Source organism: Ambystoma mexicanum, chromosome 12 (assembly GCF_040938575.1).
Source record: "Ambystoma mexicanum isolate Mex_15411 chromosome 12, UKY_AmexF1_1, whole genome shotgun sequence".
Lineage (NCBI taxonomy): Eukaryota > Metazoa > Chordata > Amphibia > Caudata > Ambystomatidae > Ambystoma > Ambystoma mexicanum.
Window position 1 is genome coordinate 897,424,347 of NC_090936.1, and position 22,230 is coordinate 897,446,576.

At 46.5% G+C, this 22,230-nt stretch overlaps 1 protein-coding gene across 3 annotated transcripts in view; it reads left to right on the top strand.

The window, feature by feature from the left end:
• TBC1D15 (TBC1 domain family member 15) overlaps window positions 1-22,230 on the top strand; it is a 1,818,951-nt gene that overhangs the window by 1,630,680 nt on the left and 166,041 nt on the right. For all 3 annotated transcript variants that reach the window (XM_069629387.1, XM_069629388.1, XM_069629389.1), the window contains one exon: window positions 14,209-14,306. In XM_069629387.1, coding sequence (XP_069485488.1) covers window positions 14,209-14,306 — 98 coding nt within the window. The remainder of the gene's footprint in view (window positions 1-14,208; window positions 14,307-22,230) is intronic.

Consider the following 22,230-nt stretch of genomic DNA (forward strand, 5'->3'; position numbering starts at 1 on the left):
TCCTGCACTTCGTAGGTCTCATTGTTTCCTGCATTATATTGGTGCCCGATGCTCAGCTGCTAAGGATGTCCCTTCAGTGGCTTCTCCAATGTTTGTGGTCTCAGTTTCAAGGGAGCATGTCAGACCTTTTGCAGATCTCGAGCAAGATTTCCTGTGACCTCTTGTAGTTGTCCCTGCATGAAAACCTGTTGAAGAGGATGTTGCTTCAGCAACCGTGGCCACAACAAACTGTTTTCAAGGATGTGTTCTTGAAAGGCTGGGGCGCTCACCTGCTAGATCTGACCTTGAGTTGACTGAATTGCCTCTCAGAGCTTCAGGAACACATCAACATGCTGAAATTGAGGGAGATTAGGCTGACCCAGGTTCCCTTCCTCTGTTAAAGGCAAATGTGTGGAGGTCCTCGTAGTCAACACAATGGCCATACATTTCCTCAATGAGCAAGGTGGTGTAGGGTCTGTGCCTCTGCATAGAGAAGCAATGCAACAGTAGTTCTGGGGTTCAGTGAGTGACGTGTCTATGACAGCGGCCCATCTAGGTGGGATGCAGAACACAATTGCGAATGCCTTAAGCAGGCAGACTTCAGCCTCACATCAGTGGGAGCTCTGCCAGGAAGTTCTGGAGAAGATCTTCTCCCATTGGGGGACTTCTCAGGGGGACCTCTTCACTTCCAGTGTGAACAGGGAGTGTGAGCTGTTCTCTCCCAGGGAATTCTCTCAGCAGTGAGCTCTAGCTGACACACTACCGGTTGACTGGACCTTTGGAACTTGGACTGTTCAGGGCCAATCTGATTTGGATCGCTCCAGTCAGAGACTAAAGGACGTCTGTCCCCTGTGGCGCCTCTTGTCGAGGGCAGACCTCCTCTCCCCCTCTGAGGGGCGCATACTACACCCAAACTTAAACAGCATGGACTTTACTGCTTGGCTTCTGAAAGGCTGAGATGCAAGGTGTGGGATTTGTCGGAAAAAGGTCTGGATGGGCTCCACTCGGGTCGGTGACCTGCCACTTGTACATTTGTGCCTCAAGGTGGCTTACATTCCCGACTTGGTTCCAGGAGAGGTCTGGGTCCTTTCTCCTGTCCCACATCCTCTGTTTTAGTTTTTCTGGTCACTTTTGGCCTGGACTGGCGTACAGATTGGCAAGGTGGAACTGGCATCTGGCTGCTATCTTGGTTGTCGATTGGCCTGAATGTCCTGATAGGCCTTGGTTCTTGTTAGAATGGATTTTAGGGATGCTTGTTTGTCACTGATAGCCTTGATATGGTCATTCACCTAGGGCATGGACGTAGGAACAATTGGGGGTTATAGGTAGTGTCCTGGGATGTAACCCGTAGGTGCAGTAGAATGAGCTACATTGAGTGGCTGAATGAGCGGCATTGCTGTAAGCCACCTCTGCTGTATACAAATAATCCACCCAATCTGATTGTACCGAACCAGAGTAGCAACTTAGATAGGTTTCTAGGTTCTGATTGTTCCTCTCGGTTTGTCCATTTGTTTGTGGATGATATCTGGAACTAAGAGCCTTATGTAATCCCAGGTCCAGACACATAGCAGTCTAAAAATGGGAGGTGAATTGTTGTCCACAATCGGTAATGATCTTCTCAGGCAAGCCGTGCAGGAGATTAATGCCAGAAAGGCGTTTCTGTTTGGCGGGCAGAGGGTATTGTGGCAAAGGGAACGAAGTGCGCCAGCTTGCTGTAACAGTCAACAACTACCATGATGCATGTATACCCATTGGATACTGGTAATTCTACGATAAAGTCCATGCTAATAGTATGCCAGGGGTAAGGTGGAACTGCAATGGAATGCAGGAGACCTACTGTTTTGCGTCGAAGAGTTTTGTGCATGTCACACTTGGGGCAAGAGGACACATAAGAGAACACCTGTTTCCTCATCGGAGGCCACCAGAATTGGCGAGAAATCAAGTCCAGCGTAGCGGATTGCCCACGGTGACCAGCAGTCGCTGACTTGTGAAAACCATGAAGTACCAAGTTCCGTAGAGCTTCAGTGAGGAGGTATTGTTTGCCCTGATAAAGGCCCAGTGCTTCCCGGCTGTCAAAAAATGCTGATCGTCTCAAGGTGGCCATGTAGGGGTCTATGGCCTGGGCTTTCCTGACAGTGTCTAGAAAGGATATTACTGCCATCGTGAAATGTTTGGCGGGCAACAATGGCATGAGATTATTGGGATTCGAGGCATGGGGGTTCAAACTGCGTGATAGGGGGTCTGCCTTGATGTTCTGTGTTCCTGGTATATGTGAAATGGTGAAATTGAACTGTAAACACAACCAGGCCCATCAGGCTTGACGGCTGTTGGTACACATGAGAGTACGAAGGTATTGCATATTTCTGTGGTCGGTACGTACTTCAACCGGAAACCATCCTCCAAGAAGGTGATGCCTCCACTCGGAAAAGCTTTCCTTGATGGTGAGTTTCTCCTTTTCGATGATGGCATAATTACGCTCACTACTTGTCAGTTGACGGTAATAGTATGCGATGGGGTGTTCCAGGCCACTTGTAGATTCAATTGCAGTAGTACTGAACCTATGGGTGTGCATCAGCTTCGACAATGAATGGTTGATGATCTGAGGGTGTTGAAGAATGGGGGCCTTGTTGAACTCTGTTTTAATTGTTTGGAATGCCTGTTCTGCCTGGTCATCCAAAACAAAGACGGTTCCTTTCCTCAGGAGGCGGGTGATATTGCATGTCAGTTGGGTGTACATGGGAAGGAACCGGCGGTAGAAGTTTGTGAATCCTAGGAATCTCTGGACGGATTTCACATCCTGGGAACTGATCAATTCCTTGGTTGCTTGGATTTTCCTAGGGCATGTTAATACCGGTGGAATGTATGATGTATCCAAAAAATTCACTGCGCTCTTGAGGAAAATCAAGTTTTTCTTCTTTGACGAATAATTGATTATCTTGTAACCGTTGAAGGACTTTAGAAATGTGTATAATATGTTCCTCCAGGGAGGGAGTGAATACCAAGATAGCATCTAGGTATACCCACATGGTTAGGCCCCAATAGAGCCGCGAAAATAGAATCCATGAAGTGTTGAAACACTGATGGGGCGTTACATAGGCCGAACGGCATGACTCGGTACTCCGAGTGCTCCAATGGTGATTTGAACAATGTCTTCCATTCATCTCCGGTTTTAATACGCACTAAATGGTACGCTCCACATAGGTCAATTTTGAATATCTGGGCCGCCCGTAGGGATTCCTAGATAAGTGGCAAAGGATATCGTTATGATGTTGTTCAGTAAACGATAGTTCACACAAGGCCTTAGAGTTCCCTCCTTCTTAGGCACGTAGAATAATGGGGCCCCAGCTGGGGATTTAGAGTGTTGTATTCCTGGAGATATCTTTGCAGTTCCTCTCGTTCAGCGGCAGTTAGGGAATACACATGCTGTGAGGAATAGGCTGACCTGGTTTGAGGAGTATTTCACAGTCAAAGAGACGTGCTGGTGGTAAAGGTAAATCAGAAGGTGGAGAAAATATTTTGTTGAACTAGTGATATTCAGAAGGCCGTTTGCGAAACAGGAGATCTTTTGCGGGGCTTCCAAATTGGTTAAGGCAAAAGGGACAGCTGGAGAGCCTGAAATCGAGCAACATTCTCTGATGCAACAGAATAGAAGAATAGGGTCTGCGTAGCCCAATTAATGTACTGGATGTGGAATACCAGCCATGGTAGACCCATGACCAAGGGGTACGAAGGAGACTGGATAATGTTGAAAGCCAATGATTCCTGGTGTGTATCGATAGCCAGATGAATGGGTTTGGATTCTTGAGTAATGGGTCCAGAAATCAATGGGGTACTGTCAATTCCTTCCACCAAGGCTGACTGGTTCTTTTGGTGCACCTGAAAACCTTGGAGCACCAGGAACTGTGCGTCCATATAGTTACCGGACGCTCCTGTGTCCACCAACGCCAGCCACGGTATCGACTGGGTTCCTATTCATGCCCCGATTAAGGGTCACTTTTAGAGCGAACAAGGCTTGAGGACTCATTGCTTGGATCTTGTCTATGGGAATGGACGAAATTGGGGTTGGGCTTGTTGTTTTCTTCCCAGCTGACAACAAGCCCACTAGTTTTCCCCTAGCTTGACTGGTGTGATAGGACACCCGCTCAGGAAATGCTTGTCATCACCACAGTACAAACGTATGGCCCTGAGTTTCATTGGTTCCACCACTACTCCTCCAGGAGGAGGGGGTTCTTGACCAATTGGCTAAGGTTGGACACAGGTCTCCTCTAGTCCTGTCAACGTCGTTCAGAACGCCTCTCACTCAATTGATGGTCGATCTTAATTATGAGGTCTACATGAGCCTGAATGGTAACTGGTTCAGGAACATGAACAAGCTCATCCTTGTATTCTTCTTTTAAACCACGGCGGAACAGGGTCTTTTGGGTTTCCTCCAGCCACTGTGATTAATTTGCGAGCCGGTGGAATCTACTGATGTGCAATATTATGTTCTGTGCCCCTTGTTTAATGTCCAGCAGACGGTTTTGTGCTATGGTGCTCGTGTTCGGGGATTGGAAGGCCTCCAGGAAGGCTTTTTCAAATTCCACAAAAGAGTCAAGCATGGTCTCTGTGCAGATAAAAAGGGTGTTGACCAGGCCTGGTCGTTCCCAGGGATGTTATTTAGGATGTAACTAATTTCTGCTCGGTCACTAACGAAATGCACAGGTCAGAACATGAATTGAACCTGACAATGATTACAAAACTCAAAGTATGTGGATCTCTATCGTACTTTATGGTACTTGAGGATACAATGGTGCTTTCTGCGAGTAGAGCTGCTACATTTTGGGCCATAGCGTCCTTCAATAGTTGGTTTTCTTGTTTTGTTTTGTTTGTTTTTTGCATTTTATTTTATTCAAAGTAATATCAGTGCAAACACGTAACAGGAATATCACAATCAATACAACATAACAATCACAGCATGTATGTTACATAAGAAGCAGTGGATCATGGTGTAGATGAGGGGGGAAAGGCGCTATCAGCTAGCATGTTACACAGGTAGCTTCTGAAAGGAGCCCAAATTTTATGTCCTTGAGGCGGCAAGCCACTGATACAGTTAGTACATATTGTTCTTCACATTCATTAACCATTGTGAGATCACGAAGAAAGTCTTCCATACGGGGTGCGTTTGTGGCCTTCCAACACTTATATATGCAACGTTTCGCAACAACACAAGTCACATTAAATAGGCGTCGGGTGGTCTCAGCCACATTGCTGATATCCCCAAGCAGGTATTTCAAGGGGATAATGATGCAGGGGTTGCAATAATCTTTACAAGGATGCCTGTGACTGCGCCCCAGAACGTAGTTATCAAAGGACATGCCCAATACATATGGAAGGCGCCCACATTTGGTGCACCACATTTCAAACACTTCCCCATGCAACCCACCACAAACTTAGCCAGCTTGGCAGGGGTGTAGTGTTGGTTAAGAATCTTAAATTGTATTGGACGTAAACCAGAGTTCAAGGACACGGATTTGGTAACTTGGCAGTATCTAAGCCATTATTCCTCGCTCAATGTTACACCCAAGTCCGTTTTCCAAGTTGTTTTTATGGTATTTGAAGCATTGGAGTGCAGTTGCACTAGGGCATATAGGTTAGAGGCTCCCTTCCTCCCCCCACTGGTCGCCATCATGGCGCGCGTGCATTCATGTGTAGTGGGCTCCATAGGGAACGTTGGCCATTTTGTAGCAAACTCAGCCCTCATACGGTAGTATTCAAGTTGTTTAAGTTGTCCACCTCGCACCATACTCACGAAAGCTCCTAGACTTACATAGGTACCCCCAGGGAACATATCTCACATTTGCAGTTGTTTGGCCGAGTCCCATGTCATTTGCAAAGCTTTGTCAAAAGTGGGGGAGATACAAGGAAAATGCCAAAGTGGAACCTCTGGGTCATAGGAAACCGCCACCCCAATTCTTTTATATATATTGGACCATGCATGTGCAGTAGTGCTTACGGGGTCAAACTTGCAGGGGTCCCTATGGTTGGGGCTGAAAATGACAGACCGAAGATCGGTAGGGGAAGCTGCTTATTTCTCAATGGGGATATGTGTTGCTGTGTCCTTGGGGACGAATCAGTGTTTGGCAAATTGGGCCCGAGCTACCAAGTAATATAGTTCGAAGTCTGGTGCTGCAATACCGCCGCTCGAATATGGCTCCACCAGTTTGACCCATTTCATCCTTGCAGTCCCCCCGCCCCATAGAAGCGAAGTAGCTAGTGACTGACGCTTTGTAAAGAATGCCTTGCCCGGCCAAATGGGAATATTACCAAAATAGTATAATAGTTTGGGGAGGAAAATCATTTTAAGAAGAGCCGCTTGGCCATATAGAGAGATCGAGAGCTTAGACCACAAATGAAGTTTGCTTGTCCGTGTCTGCAAAAATTCTTCACGATTGTCCCCATATAGTGTATGTTTGTCACTGGACTTGACTATACCCAGGTAGCAGACCCGCAATGGGGACCATTTAAATCTGCTAATATTGGATAAGTTGTTTGTGGCAGGGGTGAATGGGAACAATTCAGATTTGGAGATATTGATCTTGTACCCAGAGTAACTTGTGAACTGGTGTATGTCGGCCATAATAGGCTCCAGGTTAACCTCGGGATCTCGAACATAAAGCAAGGTGTCGTCCGCATAAAGAGATATTATCTGTGGAAGGCCCGTCATCCTAATGCCTCTAGGCGGATTTTTCTTCCGGAAGAACTCTGCCATGGATTCAATTGTGAGGGCAAACAATATGGGGGAGAAAGAACAACCCTGCCTGGTACCCCTGCCCAGGGAGAAAAGAGAAGATAAAGTGTGATTGGTGAGGACTGTCGCACCCAGGTCGGTGTAGAGTAATACGTCCCCAAGCCGAAGCACTCGAGCACTGAGGACAGATAGGACCAAGAAACCAAATAAAAAGCCTTCTCGGTGTCCAGAGCAGCAATCGCTGCGTTCACATTTGGGCTAATCTGCGCCATCACCGCAGCCTACTGAGATTTAGGGCTGTGGATCGCATAGGAATGAATCCCAGCTGGTCATGGTGTACAAGGGTTGGCATATGTGGGAGGAGACTGGTGGCAAGAATTTTGGCGAAGATTTTGGCATCAGTATTAATCAGGGGGAGAGGCCTGTATGAGGACATGTCATGCGCGGGGCGTCAGAGTTTCAGGAGCACGGTTATTATAGCTTCACGCATAGAATCGCTGAGTGTGCCCAGGTCCACAGCCTCCTCCCACACATTCAATAGGATAGGGGCCAGTCTCTTATGAAATGCCTTGTATAGTTCAGCTCCTAGGCCATCCGAACCGGGAGCCCTCCCAGATGTTAAGGCCTTAATGGCATTAGTTATCTCTTCCAGTGTAATAGGCAAGTCTAATATGAATTGAGCATCAGTGGAAAGGACCGGGAGCTCAAGCCCCCTATAGATAATCAGATGTTTCCTCAGCAGATCTTTCATCGCGGTTGGAGTATAGTGTCTTGTAAAATTGGGTGATTGTGGCATTTATGTCTTCCTCCCGATTCACCACCTCCCCCTCTACCATCTGAAAATTAGCAATAGGGTTATTATAGCTTTCAGCTTTTAACATGCTGGCCAGAAATCTACCTGCCTTGTTGCTCTCACCATATCTGCGGGCTCTGGCTAGAGTTGCCATACATTGGACCTCTCTGTCGGCTAGTTTATGAAATTCACCCAGTAATTTATGAATGTCGGCCAGGATATCTTTACTGTGTGTGGTGCTATAATCCTGTTTGAGCATTGACGGTTGAGACTCCACCAGGCCCAATTCCTTTCTGACAGACGACAGCAGCCCGGTGATCTCAGCCATAAGAATGCCCCGAACCCACACCTTGAACGTTTCCCACAGCGTAGCTTTAGACCGCATTAAGCCTTCATTGATGTCTACATGAAGGGATTTGCACACATTTCGGATCTTTGAGGGTAGTTGGGGGCATCCTCCAACACTTGGCCCACGGGGGGAGACCGATTAGAACCAAGCAAAGGGATCCCGGGGAATGATCTGAGAGAGTGCAGGGATGGATATCGCATTCCGACACTGCATCCGAGAGAGATGAACTGAGGAGCCAATAGTCTATGCGAGATTCAGAATCGTGGACAGACGAGTAGTACGTATACAGTTTGTCCAACGGGTGAAGCATGCGCCAAGCATCTATCAGGGGACTCTGTAGCATTATCTGTTGCAAGGTTGGCTGCAGCCCTCGTAAGCCTGCGTGGACTGTGAAAGACCTATCTAACGTTGTGCCTAGGATAGTGTTGAAGTCACCGCTCCAGAGTACTAGAGTGTCATCAAGTGGAGTAAGCATGTCCAGCATCGTCAGGTAAAACTGAATCATCCATATTTGGCCCATATGTTTTAACCAGTACCACTGAATGGCCTGTTATCTTCCCCAACACCAATATGAATCTTCCCAGAACGTCTATTTTACTGTGTAAGTATTGAAACCCCATTGATGAATGAATTAAGGTGAGAACCCCCCCTGGACTGTGCTGAATATTCCGTATAATATCGGAGCGGGCCCCAGCATACGTGGAAACTAACATTGCATTTCTAAATGCATTTAAGTGTCTCCTGGAGCATCTGTATCTGTGTGTTGTGTCTTGTTACATATGCAGCCACCTTCATGGCCTTAGCCAGGTTATTTAGCCCCGCACATTCCAGGGCAGCATCTTGACTGTCAACCCGCCAGGAGTATGAGTATTCCGTGCCATCTGGGACAGTAACATTTCTCATTTGTTTGATATACATTAATAGGTTGGACACTGTCTGCAATTACAAGACTCTCTGTTTTCAAACATTTAACAACCCCAACTGACCACAGCCTAGTGCCGGGGGTAGAACATCGCAATCCCCCCTGAAACCCCACCAACACCATCAACCCCTACACGATGATGACATCCCCTTTTGAACTTGCGGAATTCTCCGGAGGTACATATGTTGCGGCCCATAACTGCCACCACTGGACGCATCCCACCCGACAAAACTCAACAGTTTCAGTTCACTGCCACCCAGACACATCATTCTACATTGCAAAAAAAGGATAGTGTACTCGGCATAGATCAGTCAGCTGAGTCTCTCCTGTCCACCTCAGGTTGTGGGAGCCTGTTCTGATCCGGCCCACGTTCACGTGGCGGCAGTGGGACTGAAGCCTCAATATAATTCATAGCTACTGCAGGATGTTCAAAAAAATGTGCTCGCCCCCCATGCTGTATTCGTAGCTTCGCCAGGAAAATCAGTGCGTACGGAACATGTTGCAGTCGGTTTATGGTCATAATACCGAATTAATAAATCTCGAAAAAAAAAAGGCCGAAAAAAATATCTCTTTTTTTTTGGTTTTTTTTCGAAATGGGGGGTTCCCCCCCAATCCCCCTTTTTTCTATTTTTTTTTTTTATTTTAACCCTTTTTTTTACTTACCTGACCCAAAAAATACATATATATATATAAAAGAAAATCGATATTTTTTTTCGGCCTTTTTTTTCGAGATTTTTGTTATTCGAGATTTTTTTTTCGGCCTTTTGACCGACCACCGTCGCAGTTGCCTTTTGTCTTGCTTGTTTGACCTTCTCTGGACTTGTACTCCTGCGGCGAAGTCCGGATAGATGTGTATATTGTCCCCGTTGTGGTGAAGGGGCCCCATCTCTCTCCCCAGCAGGAGAACTGCGTCCCTGTTCCTGTGGTTAAGTAGTTTGGCAATAATGGTGCAGGGACGGGCTCCAGGTTTAGGCACAGGCCAGTGTACAGAGGGTTCTCTCCACAAGGAAGTGGTCCGAGAAGGATGCAGCACCGAAAAGGGATTTTAAAAGCGCCTCAACGTACAGTTCCATAGAACCCTTGCAAGAGGATTCTGCCACGCCCACTATGTGAATATTATTCCTCCTGGACCTGGATTCTAGGTCATCACACTTGCCATGCATTTTGGTCATCTCCCCCTTTAGCAGGTTAATGTCTCGGGTGTTTTGACCAATTGAGTCTTCATTAGTGCTTATCCTGGCCTTGGCTTCTGTCACCCGTGCACTCTCCTTGTCCAGGTGAGAATTAGCGATCCAATGGTGGAGACAATGTCATCCAGTTTTACATTGACTGATTGAAACCCGTTCTGCATGGTGGCAAGGAGGTGGTCATCTCTGGAGATGTCTGCAGATGTTGCCGGAGGGTCACCAGGTATTGGTGTCATAATGGCAGGGACTTGGCTGTTGATGAATGAGCCCATTGGTCCTATTTTCTTTTTCCTGGCACTAGCACCCTTTGTCATCGCCGAGGGGTTAGAGTGTTGGTGTTGCCCAGCACCAAATGCATTAAAGAGGGTGGCTTTGTGTGGTGGAGCAAGGAGTGCTCCGATATTGCGTGCACACTTCAGCACAGTTGTGTATGTATTAGCGCTTCGAAGGAGTTTTGCACTGTCCTATTCAGACACTGAGCCCACAGGGCGCGTATCCTCCGTGGCAACCGACTCACGTCTAGATGGAGTGACACATATGGGATCAAAAGAGGGTGGGATCGCAGATCTGGTGTAGGATCTTGTCAGAGGATCAGGGCTGGTGGTATCAGATCAATGTCTATAGCAGCAGCTGTGGGGCAAAACAGCGTGGCCTCAGGGTTCTTCAAATGTGTCGGCATCAAGGAGACCAGCGCATGGTCTGTCTAAGTTACAAGCACTTGAAGTTGCTAGCTGCGGTCCAAATGGCTGCACGTAGTACTGCTATGGTGCCTTTACCAAGTATATTGCGGGCGGCGTATTTCCGGTGCCCCTCGTTCAGCAAAATGTTAAGGCAGGATTATTAGCACGGCACCTCAGTATTTGTCGGGTCATGCTACGAACACCAGCCCAGCTCAGGTGGTGTGTCACGTTGTTTTATGACTCCTCCTGCGTGCCCGATTTTGTTTATACACCCTATATTTTTGGGAATGGACTGTTCTCTTGCATGTTCAACAGCGTTAGCTATGTCTAAGGGTATAGGTCAGCGAGTATGGAACGTCTCGGGTACAGCCCCGGATGGTGGGATCAGTGGATCGTGAAATCCGGGCGGACCGTATAAGGGGAGGTGTTCGCTGTATAACTGCTCCTTCCCCAAAGTATTTGGGGATTACGTTGTCAATAGGCTCCCCAGTTCATAAGCTCACATGGCAGTTCAGCCTGCAGCGTCGGGATCTATGTATGCGCTTACCGGGTAGCCAACTAGGATCTCCATGTGCCAGGCAGGACCGGATCAGTCAACATAGTGTAGGGCGTCTGTTCTCATTCAGGGGCGTGCTTCGACATGCCGGTCAAGGTCCAGCGGGCGTGCCCACACCCGTGACCTGGACGATTCCATGGCTATCCAGTGTCAATCGAACTGGAAAGGTCCCGTGTTGAGCAGGCCCACGCCTGCCCTCCTCTGCAGTCACGGGATCTCGCCTGGTCTCCCCAGACTCAGGATCGGGTCGTCTTCAGGAGCGGAAGGGCCCCGCACAGCAGGGTCAGGTACCAGTAGCAGGGGTCTGTTCTCCCAACAGTCGGGGTCGCCATTAGCTGTCCGATTGGCCAGGCAGACCACGAGGATTGAGTGATGTAGTCCGTTCTGGAGTAGTGTGGTCTGGCTGTCCGTGACAGCTTACCCGGCTCTGTGTTTCTCGATGCCATGTGCGTTGGTCTGTCTCTACAACACCCACACTGGGCAGTAGGTTGACGGCACTCGCCAGTGACTGCCCGATCACCACCATACCCCCTTGGGGCACTACGAAAACTGCCTTGGACAGTCCTAGTCCCGGGGAGCAGCAGGAGTGTTTTTCCCAAAATATTTGTAGCAAGAGGGTAGGAGATCTCGCATCCGATCGCCGGATGGTAGCAATGTGGGCTCCTCCCACTGCGTTGCCCAGAGGCGCCGCTCTCACCATGGGGTAATGTGATATCTTCACGATGCCCGCTGTCGGCGCCCGTCGCCCTACAATTCATGCAGGGCAAATATCTCAGCCCAGAAGCAGCGGAGCAGTCCAATTTTTCGGTCTGATTATCTTCAACGCTTCCCACACATAAATAAGGCTGAGTTTCTTGGCTGGGTGACCCCAAAGCAGGATATTTTTGATTAAAGGATTTCAGCCGGAGCGGAGCTCTACAGCTAGGCTGCCATCACGTGTGCACGTACAACAGTGCCCCCCTGCTGTTCTTGCTTTAACGTGTGTACTTCTTGGCGCAGCATCCTAGCCTCATCTCTCAATTCATCTATTGCTTCCATGTCGTCAAGATCAGATGGTAGGCGTCTCAATCTGTCAAGCTGGAGGGAGCGCGGGTGCGTACCTGATATTGGAGTCTGAGGTGGAGTATCCGCCACAGTGTCCCTCGAAGATTGAGCCGGAACTGAAGAGGTGTCATGTTAAAGCCCTACCCTGTAACTGCCTACCTGGACAATACACCTTGCACCACGGAAAGGAGGACCCAGTGGATTATAAGTGGTACACAAACAGTGCGAGGCACTGAAAACCGGGAATCCAGGAAAAGGCACACAGGATGGTCAAATAGGCAGATGCAAGGCAAGAGTAACCAAGATACAGCAAGGAAAGGAGAGCACCAAGGTAGAGACCAAGCAGGCAGAGGGCTGGGAGGCAAGGAGCAAGCAGACAGAGAGCTAGGAAGCAAAGAGTAAGAAGGCCAACAGCATCAAACAAGGAAACATCCAGGAGAGATGCACGGAGAACATGAGGAAGGGAAAAAGGAGCGAGCAATGGGAGTGTTGAGACTGCCCGAGTTGCGTCTACTTCCTGTTTTTGTTAGCGTGGGTTTGGTTGCTAGGCAACGCTGTGCTGAATGCACCCACACGTCTGCTTGGCCGTGGCCGTGATGCAGCAAGGCCGGTCAGGCAAACATGGCTGCAACCAGCTATCCAGAACTCTGTGCTTTTGGACCTCTGCCATGCCAGCAAACAACAGGGGAGGACCGCCAAAGCGCAGGTGGGGACCAGACCAACAGGACCCAGGTAAGGGACGCGCTGCAACCGGTTGTACAGCCGCCAAGCCCACAGGCCTCGATTGAGTACAGGGAGTTACGCGACGGCGTAACACGTCCTCTCCCTCCTCCAGAATAAGTACAGCTATTGGAGTCTATCATGGAGGGGGAATTTGTAGGAGGAAGGAATCCATTAGAAGAACAAATGATTTATCTCTTTGTAATATTTTTTTCTGATGGCTGCTCCTCCCACGGTTTCCTTATCGCCAACCCAGCCTGCTCCTTTTGGCTGAGAGCGTGAACACTTTATCTGTTTTGCATATCCCTCAGCGACTGAGTTCTGAGGAAAGGGGTGGAACTGAGGTCCTGGGGCAAGGTACCTCTATATATCCTACCTCCGACATCACGTCCATCATGCGGCACATGGGAGTGTCGAGAAGAGCAGACGTGGAGCTGCGCCACGCCTCCTGATTGTGAAAAAGTGTTCCGAAGATCAACTGCGGTGGAGAATGAATATCATCGATGAGGAATCCGTGAGAGGAACATCCATCAGAAAGAACATTACTAAAAGGTAAGTAATTTGTTCTGTTTGGTCCTCTGGGGTTGGAGTGGACATGGGTCAGACCTTTCACCCAGACACAGCACAAACGGGCATAGACAGGCTAGCCGTCGATTTTCTTCATGAACCTTTATGCACTCCTAGCAGATATGAAATACAAAATTACAAATGGTCACTTTGCATGGAAACCAACAAAAGACTTTCTAAAAGAAAAATGCATCAAAATAAATGTCCAGTAAACCCGCAGATCCTTCAAACTGCCATGCTTCTTCCATTCTTGTGACCAAGGGAATTCTGAATAATAGAGCGTAAGTCCACAGGTGATGTGGAAAATGTGAAGCTTGTTATTATTGCAATTGAAATATATATTTTTTAAATGTTATACTGTTTTTTATCTTGCTACATGTTATAACATAATGCTTCAGAGACTGTGTCTATACAAATATGATAAAATGTTGTTTTGTGGAGAAACATGAGGAGAATTAAATGACAATTGTTCAGGTGTTTTCTTGCTTAGTTAAAATATTCTCAGAATGTACAGAAACCTGAAGATCTTTATCTATCCAAGTGCTTGATAATGTGTTTTTAACTAACTATTGAAAAGGTTTAAAAGAAAAAAATGCCTCAATTAATACATTGAATGATTTGATGATGCATATCTTGATTTTTTTAAAGACTGATATTCATGAAAGCTATCACTGTTTTTCCTAGAATCTCAAGATTCAGGATACCTTTATTTCTGTTTTCGGTGGCTTTTGATCAGATTTAAAAGGGAATTCTCTTTCAAAGATATTTTAAGGATGTGGGAGGTAAGAACAATATAGTTATTGCTTTCATTTTCAGTTTTCGGTGTTCAAATACTTATATTAAAAACTCCTATGTGCATAGTTTTGGTTAATGTAATTAATTTGCACTCTAAAAATGCCAATTGATCCGTAAACCTTTTGATATCCCACTGTTCTCTTTTCAGAGAATGATTTCTCTTTTTGAGATTAATTAAATTGCCATGTTGAAAATCTTTGTCTCCGGTGAGAAGGGCGGCATAGTGCCTTTAAATGCTCACACATTCTTTGGCATGGGCTTTTATAACTAGTTGATTTGATGTAATCTTCAGTGGGGACATACATGATGTGAATGATTTGTACACTTTGGAAAGTGTGAGGAGCCAGGAACGAGATGCGGACACAGATAGCTCATAGCATTGGCTATAAACTTTTATTCAAAATAAAAGGGGGTTGGACAATTCCTAGCTGTCCTTACCCTAAGAGGTACTTCCCTTCCTCAACCAAAAACTAAGGTCTGCCCTGTGTCAAGATATCCAAAGCAACATTTTGTGTATCCGAAATCCTATCCTAGCCCTCACACTCTACAAGTAACTCTAATGTGATGAGGATAATGTCTTTGGGCTTCAGAGTGCACACATGTTCAAGATCAAATGAAAAATGTAACTCCAACACAAACGTTCACAGTTCCAGGGGATGGCTCCCTTCCACAGGTGTCTCTTCACCAACACAATGAACAATTACACAAGTTCTTTATAGCCCAAGAGGATAACTCCCTCCTCTTGGTGACGCAAATTACTCCTGGGGAGCAGTCTCCCTTCCCAGGTCTCGTTAAAACACTTATAAATTCATAAGGGTATGAGTCTTTCTTGGGGGTGGGGGGCTCTATAGTCAACAAAACAACTTAGACTTTGCTTTGCCTGGTGTACTCCCTTGCCAGGACTTTCTCATATGGCTTCTTTACACACTTGCAAACTTGACTTTGCCTGGTATACTCTCCTGCTGTTAAGGGACTTTGTATCAATTTTTTTCATCTAATGACATTTCCATCTAATTTTTAACATCGAGAAAATATGCATCGAATGCATTCTTTTTTGGGGGGTTCCCCCCAAGCCCCTGTTTTTAACCCTTTAAAACCCACCACAATAAAAAAATTAACCCTGTACCCCCAAAAAAAATCATTCGATGCATATTTTTTTGATGCAAATCCCTTGATGGAAATGCATTCGATGTAATAGTATTAGATGCAAAGTCCAGATACCCTCTCCTGCCAGCGCTTTCCACATGTGATTCACTTTAAACACTTGCAAACTTGACTTGGCCTTGCATTCACCTTGCATATTTCTCGCTTTCACTTTATTATCATTTCAAAGACATGGGGTTTCAAATTCTCTTTCATTCACTTTGCTTGCTTTCATCTGTCCTTGATAGCGTTTCTGGAGCACTTCAGTGTCCCAGTTTCCTTCTCTTGACTCAACGGTTTTACTTGCCGTTCTCCAGCTCTTCTGCAATAAACAGGTTTGAACCTTGTGTTCAACACTGTAGTATGTTTTCAATAAAATAAAAAAAGAACAGGTTTTAGCGTTTCAGGGTCCCACTTTCCTTTCACAGGCTCATTTCATAGGGGTGTATCTTTTTATTCTGTCGGCTAAGTAGCGGGGGGTGTATTATTGAGGCATTTGTGTGTTAAGGAGGCTACTTTGAGCAGGATGTTGTCGGTGGCGGTAAGCCAATTGTGGATTCTCCTGATGCTGGAGATGTGTTCTCTCTTGGGGATGCTAAGCGCTGCTCTGAGAGCGTTGTTTTGCAAGGTCTGGATTTTATTAGTAACCTGTTTGTTGGCTCCTACATATAGTGGTTGCCGTCCCATGGCCGCATGAGGAGAGGGCACCACTGGGAAAAAAGTGATGGCATTATCAGATTCATCACAGAGAAGACTAGTGTGTGAGACACCAGAAGGTGTCTCACACGCTAGTGCCTGGGGATCCGTCATACAGGTGGCCAGGACATGGCCATCGCTTTTGGATCCAGTTCCTTGGGATGGACCAGTGCGGGAGGATCACTTGGTTGTGGGGTCTTCGGGGAGTCGAAGTGGGACACCGGATGGCGAGACGCAGTATCCCCTTCCCTGTAACACCTTTACCCCATCCTACCAAGTTCGATACTTAGGAACTCAATCCCCCGCCCTCCCTTTCCCAACACAAACATTTCCTCACAGACAGCTCACTACAGGAGAAAACGTACTAACACCCGAGATGTATACCCGACATGTCCCAATACAATGGTCAGGCAATTACTGCTGACCATTACACACACTTGACTTCCATTACACTTCCCCACACGGATAAAAGGGGCAGCACAAAACCACACTCTGAGCAAGGCGAAGCACAAAAGGAAGCAGCAGTTCCAAGATGGCAGCCCTGCAGAGGAAGACTAATTGAACATTGTGTTAAAAGGGATCTGTGCCCGACCGAGGGGGCTCCGAGATCTGAACCTGACTGAGGGGGCTTTGAGATCTGAGCCTGACTGAGGCGGTTCCGAGATCTGAGCCCGACCGAGGGGGCTCTGAGATCTGAGCCCGACCGAGGGGGCTCCGAGATCTGAGCCCGACTGAGGGTCCTCCCAGATCTGAGCCCGACTGAGGGTCCTCCCAGATCTGAGCCCGACCGAGGGGGCTCCGAGATCTGAGCCCGACCGAGGGGGCTCCGAGATCTGAGCCCGACTGAGGGGGGTCCGAGATCTGAGCCCAACTGAGGGGGATCCAGGGTGAACAGTAAGTCACCTGAGAAAGAATATCCTATGAGAAATTGGATGTATAAACAATTTACAAACATTGTTTTGAGAGGATCTGAGCCCAGCTGAGGGGGATCCGAGGTGAATAGTGAATCGCCTAAGAAATTGAGTACTTGTGAAAATCTGAAAGAGGAAAATAACTTGTTTGTTTTTCGCATTAGGCCCTGTGAATTAAGAGATTTTGAAAGGTAAATAGACTTGGGCACGGAAGGCTGTGATGCTAATGATTGAACTGTATCCTCGTGCTAGAGAAGCCATAGACTCTGCTAAGCCGCAGTGTACCGCCTTGTCCTGTGCTGAAAACATGGGGAAGTGAGGCCAATGGCCTGAACATCCTAACATATCATTTTGTGAACACTTCTTTCTTTTTCGTAACATTGTTTCCCACACTATTTGTATTTAGAGGTAAGGATTGGCAATATGTTTATTAGTATAGGCCCTTTTATTTTGACAAGACACTACTAGGACTGTGTTATTATTATTGGATGGTTTTAGCTTGCTCCCATCTGTAGATTTAGGATTAGATAGGCGTTTTTCAAACCCTTCTTTTAAGTTCAATAAACACCCTTTAACTGTGGTTACTTGTGTCTCTTACTGTTGATACCATGCCTTCCTTAGACTAGATATTTCCAGGGTGTATTCCCTAGATCAGTGGACTCAATAGGTCTTCTAGAACAGGAAGTCTCACATGACGCATGTCTCCCGTTTAGAGAATTCTCATTTATGGCTAATTTCCTTCACCTAGTGAGTCCCCCAGCAGCTTTGCTAGACTTCTGGAGTTTATTTTATTCCACTTGGTAAGAGTGTGAGCTTTTCCCCCCACTCTTAACTGTGTTTTACCATGTGTATTTCTCTGTTTTTGTGATTGTGGGCTCTGAAGTACACCACTTCAGTAGCCCCCTTCTTTTTGTGTGTCACAGGGTTGTCTTTGAGACTTCCCCCGAATCCATTTCTGAGGCTGACTACAGTCCCCAGAAAAGGGTAAAGTTGCCATTAACTTTACTTAGTCAATCTACCACAGATCCAGTACACCACATATTCCATGGAGTAGTGGAAAGGGTTAATTCGTATCCCTTTTTATCTGTACCTCCTAGAGCACTGTTTTGCTCTTTTAACATTTAGATTTGGCTGGTGGCAGTGGTATCTACCCTAACTTTCCTACCGCGATTATATTAGATAAACGTGGTATTGTTCTTGGCTATTATATTAGGGGTTTATTCGCCATTTCTTTTTGTTAAAGTCCTTCTTGTGTTTTACTTTGCACGGCAAACTAGGTTCACCTTCTTTGTTCACAGTCTTTTGGCGGGCTTTCTGCTCAGAAGCCCTCCACCAGGCGCCTGGGTGTCTAGGTGGGCTGAATGTGAGGGAGGGGTGTAGTCACCCCCTGCACAGGGTATCCTAGGGATCCCAAGTCGCACTTTGTCATGATTGGTTGAGGTGGTTGTCCGGGCTGGACAACCCCCCTGCTGGGTGATTGACAGCCAGGCTATATGAATGGGGATTTTGTGCATAAAAGGCAGGTCTCTTGGGCTAGAAGTCAGAGAGTCGCCACTGGAACTACAAGGAACTGAAGAGAAGCGGAGAGAACGACGGCTGCTGCAACTAGCCTGTCCTGGTGAAGCACTGCTGCAGTCCTGAGCTATCTACCCTTCAACTACTAAGAGGAGATCCAGTCCGGAGTCTTCTTCCCTTGAGCCTGGTAGGGATAACCAGCTCATCTTCTACAGCCAGAGGACCCTCTTCCTTGGTCAAAATCGCTGCACACTGCTGTAGTGGTCCGGATAGCCACCGGAAGAGCCTCTCCTGTTTTTAAGGAGCGCACCTTTTATTCCTCGTCGCTGCTGCCGGCTTCATCCCTGTGTGGTGCAGACTCCCTTCAGACGTCCTCCTTCACACGAAGCTCCAGGAATGTGGGTCTGCGGGAAACCAACAGGAACAACTGCCAGGGCACCAGCTGCACCATTGGAATAAGGTACTGTGTTCTGCTCGCGGAAACTGGGTGAACCCCCTTTTTCTTCATCTCCAAGGCTTGCCCTTGTCTTCCCTCCTTCTTATAACTTTTGCTTCCGAACATTGACAATATCGAAGTACTTTTGTCTACGTTGAATCGTGAACTGTCTGACTGTGTGATCTTCGGCAACAGGCCCCTGGTGTCACTTGACCCTGGCTCCGGCCCTTTGACTTTTGAACTCCTGTCTCTGAGTGTTTCTCGATTCTGTCTGCCTAACCAAAATATTGCCTGTGTTTTGTGCCTCCAACTCCCTCTGGGTATCTCAGGTGCTAAGTGTGTTTTTGCCCCGGTAGCATTTCATGTCACGGATACGCTTTTATTTAGTAGACCGAACTGTCAAAAAGTGATCGCAAAAGTATTCGCGTTAACGGGTTTTGTTCGTAACACTGGTTCATTCAAACACAGGGTACTTACCTTGAGACATACTGTACAAAGTAAATTGGTTAGTTGTATATTTAATGTGTGGTTTTTGTTTAATTTTAATACAAGTGCTGTGTTTATAACAAATGGTTTAAAAATAAATGTACTTATATTTTTCTACCTGAAACCTTGAGTCAGTGTTTGCTTGAGTAACAGTGATTGTGGTCCCTTTGTGTAATCTCTGCTACTGCTCATATACTCTTGAGATAAGCCTGGCTGCTCCACCACTGCTACCACTCTGGCACAGCGGTACAGGCTTGTACCAAAGGTAAAACTTGCATTGCCACCTGTAGTCCCAATTGTGTGTAGTGGTCCCTAAGGGCACTGCACAGGATTCTGCCTAACAGTGAAGACGAGATCGAGCTGATCATGGTGGTCTGGCAAAAGTTATGATCTACACTGCAGCCTTCAAGACTGCATCAGGGAGTTTGGTCCCAAGATCAGTGCATTTTTCCTGCATACTTGCAAGATGTAAGCATACCTTTTGGGGTGCTGCTAGTGAGCCTGGAAAACATTTGCCTACTGATTTATTATCTGGATTTTAGCACATTACCAAAAACAGGAAAAGAACAGTGAAAATGTTGACAGTGGGGCTGGATTCAGCTGATTATTTGTACGATTAATAGCTGGTATGGTGGAAATGTGCGGATGCAGATATGAGTATAAGACCAATAGGTTTAAAACAAGCTTTTGGATATGCCTTTTGATGGCATGATCCTTTTTATTAGCAAGATGGATGACTGAAGACGTTTGAATCTTTAGGAGCAAATAAGTCTACCACCACCACCTATTTTGCAGCTTGTTCTAGGGGCTGATTTAAGCCCTATACTTTCCAGAGGGCCATATTTCCCACCCTATGCAAGCAACAGCAGACGAAACCACACCAGAGGCATTTATTTGCTCATCTGGAGGGAAAGGTCCAGGTCATGGACAGCATACCATTGTTGTTCCTTCTGCAATTCCCAATACTAAACTGCTTTGCATTTCCCTCATTTCTCCTTTCTTAATTTATGGGGACAGGATTCAACTTTTTCTTTACGAGCGAGACCAGACAACATTGAACCATTGGATGCCTCAGTATTATTTCATACTGTTCCTGAATAAGCACCCGAGAATCCTCGCTGCCTACAATTGCTCCTTGTGAATCCTATATTTTTACATGGTGTCCATTTCCTCCTCAAAAGGGCCATTAAACTTCTTCTGCCTTCCATGGAGGGTCAAGGATGGTACAGTGGGTGGTTCTTGGTGCTAAAAAATTACTTTATTCTGTAAGAAACAATTCTAGATGATAACTTTGGCTTATATCCATGTCATGACCACGACAATGATGCCAAATAGTGTATACCAACGGGGTATCAAAGGAAGTAAAGCTCTCAGCTTAGGTGCTACATGGGTATTAGCCTGCCGTTCCTGGATGGTACATAGATTTTATCATTTTGCAGAACTGCCCTATTTGATTTTCTGTGACTTCCTTGTGCCTTAAAATGGCAGCCTAGTTGTCTGCTGACATACTCGGGGTGTCATTTTATGCATCGAGTGTGGCTGCCTTTATAAGCCACACCTGCTAGGAAGGCTGCGCTTCGCATCGTTTCTGCTTTCTGCAGTGCAACGCTTACCGCGGTCCTACGGTCCTGATTTCAAGTTTCATCCGAGATACATCATAGAGCCTTGTTTCATCCAGACATAATTCAGAGCTCAATTCCCCTGAGATTTCCGATGGACATTTTCCGATTTGCAGAAGGTTTCCTGTTTAAATACTTACCCGCTGTTAATGCAGCGTTCACCGCGCAGCTGTGTTTCCGCTCACGTTCGAGCTCCAGCTGCTCCTCCACGTTCCACTGAGTCGTTGGCAGCTGCAGATCTTCGTTTTCGCCTACAAACCTGAAATAGAAGAGAAAGGTATGAAGATTTAGTTTTTCGTCAAGTTTTACCTGAAAAAACATACAAAGGAAAATATACTGTGACGATCCGTAATCCAAGTCACAGACTCTTGTTGATCTATGTTACTTGGCACTGTGCCGATTGCTTCACCCAGTTAAGAAGTTTCAAAAGCTTTTAAAATAAAAAAATCAGAGCCGCTCGCTTCCACGTTTGATTCACGTTCGACAGCATTCTTTCATTACGCATTGCCAATTCTCTTGGAGAACTAAACACTCCCACAAGCCTTCACCGTTCCTAGGGGTGATAACTGGGTTTTTTGACACGCTCCCCGTGTCCCTACACTTTTGTTGTTTTCCTGTTTATACTATCACACGCAATTTACCAATTAAGTCTGTCTTCATTCGAACTCCTGCTGTCACCAGGAACGTTCCAAGAAAACGCCTGCAAAGCAATAAGGAGAGAGAAAATAAAAACAAAGTTAAGAATCCAAAAAGATAACCGCAATCTTAGTACTTCAGCAAGAACACATTAACCATTTAATTCCTGCCCGAGATTTTCCAAAATAATACCCGCTTGAGATGTATCAGGGGGTGTTTTCCTTCTTTTTGAACTTCCTGTCACAATTCATGAATATCCATCAAGGGATCTACAAATTGGCACCAGCACAAGAACATTCTTCAGGACAAGCGCCCCAGCCAATCTGCAGGATGGAGAGCTCATTTAATTTAAGCACAAGGTGAGCTCAGAAAACTTCAGACACAGGGTCTCTAGTTATTAATGCAGAACTGTTAAGGGTGGGAGAAGGATTTCAAGGCTAATTGGGAATTAACCAGAGTCTCCCTTTTC